The 10,277-nt window shown below is 42.9% G+C and overlaps 1 protein-coding gene across 2 annotated transcripts; it reads right to left on the bottom strand.

The window, feature by feature from the left end:
* Window positions 1-175: 175 nt before the first annotated feature.
* rabgef1l (RAB guanine nucleotide exchange factor (GEF) 1, like) lies at window positions 176-9,399 on the bottom strand. 2 transcript variants are annotated; one of them, XM_020615602.1, is made up of 9 exons: window positions 8,731-9,399; window positions 7,922-8,115; window positions 7,607-7,776; window positions 5,293-5,471; window positions 3,913-3,994; window positions 3,653-3,785; window positions 3,421-3,512; window positions 2,324-2,580; window positions 176-1,007 (listed from the first exon to the last, which is right to left on the bottom strand). In XM_020615602.1, the coding sequence occupies exons 2-9, from the start codon at window positions 8,089-8,091 to the stop codon at window positions 576-578; spliced, it is 1,515 nt and encodes a 504-aa protein (XP_020471258.1). In that variant the 5' UTR covers window positions 8,092-8,115; window positions 8,731-9,399; the 3' UTR covers window positions 176-575. The 2 variants fall into 2 exon arrangements, with proteins under 2 accessions (XP_020471258.1, XP_020471259.1); XM_020615603.1 differs by having other exon boundaries at window positions 7,922-8,112.
* Window positions 9,400-10,277: the final 878 nt, after the last annotated feature.

Raw genomic sequence — 10,277 nt, 5'->3', positions numbered from 1 at the left:
GAACACCTCCCTAGGAAGGCGCCCAGGAGGCATCCGAAAGAGATGCCCGAGCCACCTCAGCTGGCTCCTCTCGATGTGGAGGAGCAGCGGTTCTACTCTGAGCTCCTCCCGGGTGACCGAGCTCCTCACCCTATCTCTAAGGGTGCGCCCGGCCGCCCTGCGGAGAAAGCTCATTTCGGCCGCCTGTATCCGGGATCTTGCCCTTTTGGTCATGACCCAAAGTTCATGACCATAGGTGAGAGTCATCTGTAAACCAACCATAGTGTAAAAGTGAATTTTTACTCTTTGGTTTTTGTATGACCCAAAGCAGGTGTCAGTGAGTTTTGGAGGTGCTGCTACACAAATTTTGTTACGTCTTGACAGAGCTAGGCTACCTGTTTCCCCCTGTTTTCAGTTCCACTGCTGTTCAGTGTACTGTCAAGGACTCTAGGACAACAGATGGATGTAATAAAAATTGCTGGAGTGGAAATGGGATCCACAGCTGTTATGTGCACAGACAGCAAAGTTAAACAGTAGGGAAAAGGGTGAGAGCGGAGAAAACCCTCTAGATTTTGTTTAGAGCACAGCTCTTCACATCAACCTGCGAACACTTGCGGCTGCAGTGGAGGGGGAAGAAGCTCGTTCTCCACGTTCTCAGAGTCGATTGCTGATGACGCTGCAGATGTTGTCCCATCATCCGTGCCTGCCGCAGGGTTCTGTGTCTGTGGTGGAAAGTTCTCCAGAACGCTCTGCACTTTCTGATCCACTTCGTCCGTCCAGTCGATGAGGTCGCTCTCCAGCTGGCGAGCCTTCACCATGACACGCTCCTGCCTTTCCCCAAGGCCGGTTAGCAGGTCCAGTCGTTGGTGGACTTGACTGAGAGCTGTGCTTCCTGGGGAGCAGGAGGAAGCGCCGGTGACCTGTGGCCAGAGGGGAGGCGCCTGGCCTGACATGTAGAGCTCGAACTCCTCTGAGCTCATGTTGAGAGACTGACCATCCAGCTTCTCAATAAAGGCCACTGCACAGCACTGGGGAGAGGGGATGTGAAGGGTCATTAAACTTAAGTCTCACCTATAGATGTTCTCAGTGTGGGACAGCAGATTCACTTAAGATTCTTTTAAACATTTTTTGGCATTTTGGCTTTGATGGACATTTGAAAATAGAGAGAGACAGGAAACAAGGAGAAGGAGAGGAGCAGGATGGCTAACATTAACTCCATTTGAAGCTTTTTAAGTTTTGACTTTTATCTTGAGTTGCAGTGGTGATCGAGATTTCTATCTGCAGTGTTTTCCATACATTCATTTATTTGTGGCGGGCCTCCACAATAGCAACATTGACCACCACATATTGATTTAAAATACATGCCCTGTTCTATTTCTCTCTCTCTCTCACACACACACACAAACACATGACAACGGACCATCTGTGAACGGCTCCTCCTTTCCGTGTTTGATTTTTTAAACAAAACACTGTCAGTTGTGGAGAATCAACTGTTCTCCTATGTTATTATCAAGCTACTAAGACTAGTTAGGCTAATATTAGAATACAGTGGTTGCAGAGGTCAGCACGCTGTGTATAGCATGGATGTATATGGACTGCTCTGCAAGTGGATACAGTTAATACCAGTTCATAAACTCTGATGCTGAACATTTGGCCCCTCAGACCAGGGGAATACTGAAAAACAAATGCAGGACTGCTGATCAGTGTGATTAGTGATCCAGTTGATTCATTTTGAATATTTACTGGTTTCAACTGGTGCTGCTGAAGCAGCAAGAGAGGGTCAGGAAGAGAGAGATGTAGGAGGAGGGCAGCAGCCAACATGCTGCTGCTGTGGGAGAGCTAGTGCAGAAGGGACAGGTCACATGAACAGCACAACAGCACTACAGCATTACTACACTGAATAAAAAAAAAAAACAACAACATTGAAAGCATGACCCCACCCGAGCTACTACCACAATGTGGGAAACACTGGTCTGACTTGTAAGTCAGCAGCTTCTAACATGAATTTCTTTGACATGGTTTCTAGATACTAAGTTACTATGCTCCACTGTACACTGTACACTCAGTTGCCAGTTTATTATGTACAGCTCACTAAAACGAGTACAGTCTAATAACACAGTCCTGCAAAAAATCCTGCTCAGGTTTTCTTTCAAAACATTTTGTCACTTTGGAGGCTGCAGTCTGTGCTGTTGTTGAGCTACACCACATTATACAAAGAGGAGTTTCTCCTGTTTAGCCTGCCCTCGTTTATATAAACGGAAAGAATAAATTATTGGAAAGGCCTGTCAATATAACATGATGCAATCCAACATTACCACAATGTCTTCGAAAAGCATCTCCTCACCAGATTAGTGAAGTAGTAACCATCCTCTCCAGTCATGAGTCTGCTGGGGTTGCAGAAACGGGTGATGTACTGGATGTTGGACTGCAGTCGCGGAGGGTTTGCTTTCAGCACAATATAGATGAGTGTGGGGAGGAAGTCGTCTGCGGACGCGGCCTCTTTCTTGCTGACTTTGATGGCGTTGAAGATGTGCTTGCTGCAACGAGTGATGCATGCCAGCTTCTCCTTGGGCACATGCTTGGAATCCATCTCAATCACATCTGGAATGGTGCAGAGACGTGGAGAGATAACAAGCTGTTTATCTGGTAAACTTACTGGACCTCTACTGCCAAGATAATGAGGTGATGTACCAAGGTCTTCTGAAAAATAAACCTAAGGCAGGGGTGTCAAACTCAATCTCACAGGGGGCCAAAACTCAAAGCACACTTTAGGTCGCGGGCCAAACAGGATAAAAATTTATTGAACAGACTAAAACTAAATGTTGTTTGAACATAAAGATGAATGGAAAAAGACAGGATACAATATTATTCCAAAATAAAACCACCAACCGTATTTCTGCTAAGACTTACATTTACAAACACCTGCTTTTTGTCTGGACACAAACAATTCATCATGCAGTTCTTCAGAAACTCTCCCTCGGTAAATGTCCGGGCTGATTTTCTCCTCTGCCCCAATAAAACTTGCTTTCACAGCAGCTTCACTGTGATTTCACTTTGGTGAAAACGTCTTTACCGACAATGTCAGTAAACATATACTCAGCCTCCCACCGGTTTTGAAAGACTCTGTTTTCAGAATCAACTTTTCTCTTGGCCATTGTTAAGGGCTAGCTTTGACTTTAAATTAGGGTTGAATACATCAACACACGCTTGACTGATCTGACGTAATTGACGCGGGAATGATCGCAGGTAGCCTATCGTTCGGTAAGGCAGCTGTTGTGCTGCATTATGGGATTTGTAGTTTGTGTGTTATCGGCGCTTCATATTGCCGGGCCATTAAAAAAAGATATATAAAATGATCTCGCAGGCCGGGTGTAATTGTACGCCGGGCCAGATGTGGCCCGCAGGCCTTGAGTTTGACACATGTGACCTAAGGGGACTTGCCTGTGATGGCTTTGACTACACTGTCAGAAACCTCAGGGATCTCTTCATCTACAGGAACACAGAGCATCTCAATGGTGACCCAGTGCAAGGCTCTGTAACAGAAAACAAAGATTTTAATTTAAGTTTCTCTCAGATGTAGTAATTTTACCAGCAAATGTGCTTTCATTGCACTCAGAGGGAATGACTACTACACTGACAAATCTAAGTATTATTATAACTACTGCATGCTAACCTGACTCTCTTCTGAATGGCCAAGTCTTTCTTCTCATCGTCTGTGGTCTCAGGGCAGAAGACTTCCTTGTAGAGACGAGTCATCATGTACTTCTCTACTTCATCCATAATGCTCTCTACATGATCTGTCGAACCTAGAAACAAAACAGAAGTTATACAGGGCAAAGGCAATACACACTGTATAATGTTAGTGATATTCACTGTTTGTAGCTGATTCTTCTTGAGCAACAACTGCGGTCAGACAACATTGTTAAACAGTACCTTTGAACTGTGTATGGAGGCGTTCTGAGAGGCTCTGGTAGAAGTCCTGCACACACTCTGACAGCTCATCAGCACCCAGGTCCTGAACAGAGAATGAAAACTGACAATTAAATTGAAGATTTAATTTAAGCATAAAAATACTGTACACGGGTAGATATCAGGGACAGTCTTAAATCAAGCCCAACCTGAAAGTGTTTCGATTTTAATAATGGTTTCTGTTTAGTGTAAATGTGGCAATTGCTAGGTAGGCCATTTAAAATAGATATTAAACTAGTATTTAACAAATAATTTGTCTAAAAACATCTGCAATGACCGTTTATGATCGGGTTGTTGAAGTATCCTGTTTTTGTGTTTGCGCATGTAAACATCACATCCTTATTTCAGAAACCCAGATATATTCTCATCCTGGTTTCGAGAAACCCCAATATGCTAGGTGGAGATCTCTGAATGAAACTGGGATACTGTTGCATGTATACATCTTATCCAGGCTTCAGTATCTGCACAGATGCAGCGGCAGCATCCAAGTGACTTAACATAAACAATGGTGACAGCAAAAACATCTCACTTTTGCAGTGATGAGCGGAATTTTGTCCTTCAGTATTGTAAGAGTTAAATGTACACAGAGTAGTTTAGATGGAAGAAAACAGAAATGCTGACCTCTTCAGATCTGTAGTGGACAAGTTACAGGATGCTAGTTTCTTAAGACATAACCTAGCTACAGTGGAACAAATCAGATCATGGTGGAACATCTTTAAGTAAAGCCACAACATGGCCAGACAACTAAGCAAGAGAAACGGGTCTAGTCCAGCAGCTTTCAAATTCTTCAAAACATTGAACAACATGCTTGGTTACTGTCCATGTTCCACTGTAGAGGATGGAGGAGCTGACATCAGCTTTCCTTGTCCAGTGGACACTGAGCCTCCAACGGATGATTTATAATATAATCATACAGAAGGTGACACAGCTGAGGAGGCTGAAGGTTTAGCCTAGAATCCATCATTAACCAGTGTATATGCATAAACACACTCTCTGTTTAATGTTATCCAAAAAAAGAAATGCTGCATATTTTTAACATTTAAGTTAAATCAATTTACGCTCATATCCTTTGGTGATTGTGACACTGGAAACAGAACTGTTCAGAAATAAATCAGGATAGTTGGTATTGAAATGGTATAACAGACACACACAGGTGGAAAGTATAGATAAGGTGCAATCACAATTATCGGTGCAGTCTGATTGATTAAAAGCTCAACTTAAACCAAAAAAGAAAACAACCTATTTGTACACAGGTGGTTTGGGCTTGCACAGCTTCACATACACATAATCTAAATGGTTGTTATAAGCTTATTTTGCTCACAAACACAGTCCACTTGAGCTCACCCGCTTATAGACCATGCTCTCAGTGAAGGCTCTGCACTGTTTGAAGATCTCCTTGCCAGACTTCAGAGGCTTGAGAAAGTCAATGAACTCTCGTGTGGCATGGTCACTGTCCCCAGAAGAGTGCCGAGTCGCAGAGGAGCTGGGGCTCGGGCTGGACTGGGCATCTAAAGGAGTGGAATCTAGGGAGGATATTTAATGTTACTTTAATCAAAGCTACAGAGCCACTTTCTCACTTACAGCATTTATCCAAATATCTCTATGCCACATGTAGCAGCACTATGTGCTGCAATTTAACAATCTTTTTAAACAGAAAACACAAACAGATCATTGAGCTCAGGTTCAGGTGACCACAGTCTTGTTTTGTTTCTTAATGTTTCAGTAAAACAGGTGACCAGAACTGGTTCTGGAAAAATGCAGATGACTTATCAAAACAAGCTAAAAATGAGTCAAATTTGAATGATGAATACCAAATATGACATTATCCATCATATGGACACTTTAAAGAGCCCATGGCATGCTTTTCCTTGTTTTCTGACTTATCTACAATGTTACAACAGTGAATTCTCAAAAAATGAGGTGTATGTACAGTATGTTCTAGTATTTCTATGCAAGAGCAACTCGGTTTATACAAATCTCACAAACTCTCACTCACTTGCAAAATAAAGTATTACGTGATAGTTCAAGGATTTCCATGAATGGTCATAATCTCCAGGTTGTTGCATGTTCATGTGAGCTTGCCTGACATCCACTGGTGCCATTGTAAAAGTGGAATTTTTTGACTGCGCCGTTTTGTGGATATATTTTACCTCCTGCTGCTGCACTGTGACCAGAAGATGTGGAGGAAAACTGAGGTTACTGCATGTCTGGGAATGTACAGGGACTTGCTGTTTCACCTGACCGCGTCTAACCTACAAGCAGCTGGCCTGTGAAGCACCCTGGGGCAGTGATCAATGCTGAATTCCCCCAGAGCACAGTACCTGTTTGTTTTGACTGCTTGAGGCCAGTGTGTCTGCCACATGTGATGTGTTGCTGGTTAACAAGTGGATTACTGACCCATGATGTTATTGTCAGCACTACGCTTCCTGTTGGAATTAATTTCACTACTTTGGGACTGTATGTGGTCGTGTGTGGGAATACGCAGTGACCACCGGTTGGATTTGCTGGCCGTAGAGCTACTTGAAAGGGAGTGAAGTTTCCACTACTTGTGAGACTTAATGGTAGGTTAAAAAAAAACAATGCTCTGTTTCTATAATATTAGAGAGAATTGTTGTAAGGCTGGTGAAGTTACCATGTCTGCATTATGCCAGTTAAAATGTGGGGTTTCTCAATTACCCGCTTTGTTGGGTTACACATCTCTTTTCATCGGTACATATACCGCTGTTTTCTGATCTATGGAGGAGAAATTCATATTAATTAATGCCATTGCGGTTTGTTGTGCTGTCTACTTTCAACACAATACCAGCAAGAAAGGTTGTGCGCATTCATGAACTATCCTCTTGTTTTTAGAAAAAGGCTCTCTGGTTTTATTGTTCTGAAAAAATTACAGACTATATGGAGTTATGAGGGGTGCCAAGCTAATCTAGAGGTACCAAAGATTAAACATTAAAAGGCTGGAAATGAGCAAAATGAGCCTGCTGTAGTGGTTAAAACAAACAAGCTACAGTTAATATGCAATATGTAATAAAATACAGTGGGAGTGTGTAGACTACATGTAGTTACTATATGCAGTAGTCAATTAATAACTCATTTCTGCAAGGCCTTTGTACTATGTCAGCTCACTGTGTAAATAGTTTGTGTGTGTTGAAGCAAGAACATTTTGGGTTCATAGCCTGTTTGTTTAACCCACTAGGTCATCCTGATCTGGAGATGACCTGTTAACTAGGTTTGGGAATTGGCGGGGGAGCCAAAAGTGAGCAGTGTACAAAAGGAGGCAGTATGCTGCTGCAGTAGAGTAGTGTAGTGTGTGTGCGTGCGGAAGAAGGACGTTTGAGTGAGACCCCGGCCGGGAGACGTGATGGACTTGACTGTGCTTATGACCAAAAAGAGACTGACTGACTCTGTGACAATCTTCTTGTCTAATACTGCATTTATTTCCTGCAGGAATGGTGACTCTGTCCCCTATCTTTCAGACTGCTGATTATCTTTCAAAATTGTTGAACTGTTTAGTGTTATTGTAATAATAAATGATCACTGGCATTTTAGTGATTCGTCTGTGAATTAATTTAGCTTACATCAGGTCCTAGCCACTACAATGCCATGGGGACTTTAAACACATACCTTTAATAATTAGCAACATTTGTGCAATATCATGTACCTTTTTTTGGTGGTGTTTTTGTGGAAGGAGTAAAAAACTTTGTGACTGTGTTGACTTTGCTGGACTTTTCCTTAGTTTTTCTTTCTTCAAACTTGTTGAAGGTTGTGGTAGGCTGTGATTGGGCCCTCTGATGTCGGCTTGCATACGCTTCCTCTTCCTCTCTCTGCAGCCTGAGAGGGATCAGACAGTACAGCTGTTAATAGTTATCATATAGACAGAGAGAAACAAGAGCAAACCAGCAAAAAACGAGGAGGTAAGACAACCAAAAAGAGTATGTGCCATATAGGAATAACTCTACACAGGGCAGACACAAACCTCTCAGCAAGTGCCCAGTCCTCTTGAATCTGTTGCTTTTCTCGCTGATATTCCTCTCGCCAGCACTTCGAGCACAGGCCCTGCCAAGCAGTGTTGCCATAATAACCACATCCTTTCTTGCAAAGCAGCTCTGATTGGTCCAGATGGATCCCACGTCGCTGGCTCATCATCCTTTACCAAAATCAGGAGGACTGCTGGGGAACCAACAGACACAAAACTTTACTGAACAAAACTGTGCGCTGCCATGTAAAAGACGGGCCACGATGACGTTTAATACAACAAATGAGCCATCGATGATTGCCAGCGTTTCACCACACGTCGTTGATCAGACTCAGCTAATTTGCCTTGCGGTTAAGTTAGCTTGATCTAGTCTGGTCCAAAATGCTCAAGCAAGACCCGCATGGCATCTAATTTGATTTGTTTTTCAGGACAACATGTTACGTCTGGTGAGACCGAATGAGTGTCTTCAGCTCTGACATATTCGCATAAGCTAACTAATAGCCAGCCGGTGGCGCACTGTACTCAACGGGGCGAGCATTAGCTTTAGCAGAATACACTCCCAAAACCGCTTTGTCTCTTAGTTATAATTATTTCCTATCGTTTATGAAAGATGTTTATGATGTTGTAGATAAGTAGGTTCACACTGCAAAGTTTGTTTTAACCAAAAACGCGTAATCAAACTAATATACAGCTACGTTATCAGTGTTACCTAAGCTAATAACAACGCTAACCTAGCTAGCTAAGGTAAATAGATAAATTAACATTATGTTAATGATGGTGCTCTAGACTGTGAATTTGTGTCAGCATACGCTCTCATTCGCTGTGTCAAAACCTATCGGGTGACGTTATCGTCGCTCCTGCTCCAATGTATTGTTGATAGATGTTTACATTAGCCAAGAATTAGCTTCGTCCTACAGCCATTTTGTCTGGTACTTGTTTCTTCTTCTCTGATTTTATATGCTATGTTCTAAGTTGCGTTACATGTTGTATCGCCGCCTAGCGTTACCACATTGCACATGTTTCCCTGACTTGGAGAACAGATTAGTTGATCTGTGCTGTTTTCTGGCCATTTGGGCTATCTGTATTTTAAATGGGCGAGTAAAAGTTGGTTCGAATGGATCAGTATAATTTGGACTATCCTTTGCGTCATTAAGGCGGTTTACACGAGGCACGGAGGGCGAGAGTTGAGGTAAAGATAGTAGTAAAAGGGACAGATGGATACCAGTGTTGTAAAAACATAGGGAAGTTATTGTAACTTTGTTCACTATGATCAACACGATCAAGAGCTGCTGCAGGACACAGCTCAATTCAAAACTTTTGCCACAATTTGTCAGAACAAACAAAAACGGGAATCATAACTCTGTCGACACATGAATGCACAGAAATAACATATCATTTTATATCCAGTGTGACTTATAGCAGGGGTGGCCAATTCCAGTCCTCGAGGGAGGGGGGCCGCTGTCCTGCTTGTTTTCCAACTATCCCTGCCTGACCTGCTGCTGATTACCTGGTTCAGGTGTGTTCAGCCAGTCAGAAGCTGGAAGATACCATCTTAGATGAAAGTGGAGTGAGGAAAGATAAAGTGCAATGGTATCTTCCAATTTGGCCGTTTTTTAACAGCAATTTGTTACAGTGTGGGAGAGGACAGAGAGCTTTTTGAGGGTCCAGCTGGAGCAACACACAGCAGAGACCAGAAAGATGGAAGCTGAACTCAGAAAGGCAGAAAGTCTAAAGAATGCGAACCTTTGCTTGCAAAAGGAGAAAGCCTCCCTGCTAGTCGAAATTGAGGAATGCAGAGCCTCTAGTGAGACTGAGAACAAGAATCTACTGCAGGAGAAGAAGGATCTCTCAGCAGCACTAAAACACATTGAAGAACGGCTTGAATGTCGCCAAGTCCAGTGGCAAAAAGAGAAAACCCTCTTTACTGGGCAGTTGAGCAGATATAAAGAGCTCTATAAGAGCCAAACGGATACACTGAAGGCTCGCATTAAGTATGAGCAGAACAAGGCAATGCACCATTAGGTCACACAGGACGTCAAGTGTGCCCTGCAAACAAAGGAGAGAGGACAGAGACCTATCTGAGGGCCCGGCTGGACAAGTAAATTAAGAAATGATATGCCAAATCAAATTGACTAAACACCCAATGTGGACATTTTTCTTAGAGATACTGGGGTGAATTTCTAACTCTCATCACCCAGCGTATCACTAAGGGGTTTCCTTGGCTCTACAGCTGCCTGCTGATTTGAGTTATCTTGGTCTGCTAGATTTGAAAAAAATCAGAACAAATTTCCCAATTGACATGACTTGGCCCAGTGGCAGCAGATTTTGGCTGTGACAGCGACCTTGCTATGATTTG

The sequence above is a fragment of the Monopterus albus genome, unplaced genomic scaffold (genome assembly GCF_001952655.1).
Source record: "Monopterus albus unplaced genomic scaffold, M_albus_1.0 scaffold167.1, whole genome shotgun sequence".
In the NCBI taxonomy this organism is placed as follows: domain Eukaryota; kingdom Metazoa; phylum Chordata; class Actinopteri; order Synbranchiformes; family Synbranchidae; genus Monopterus; species Monopterus albus.
The sequence above is the reverse complement of the archived record's forward strand: the minus strand, read 5'-3'. Positions and strand labels throughout refer to the sequence as shown.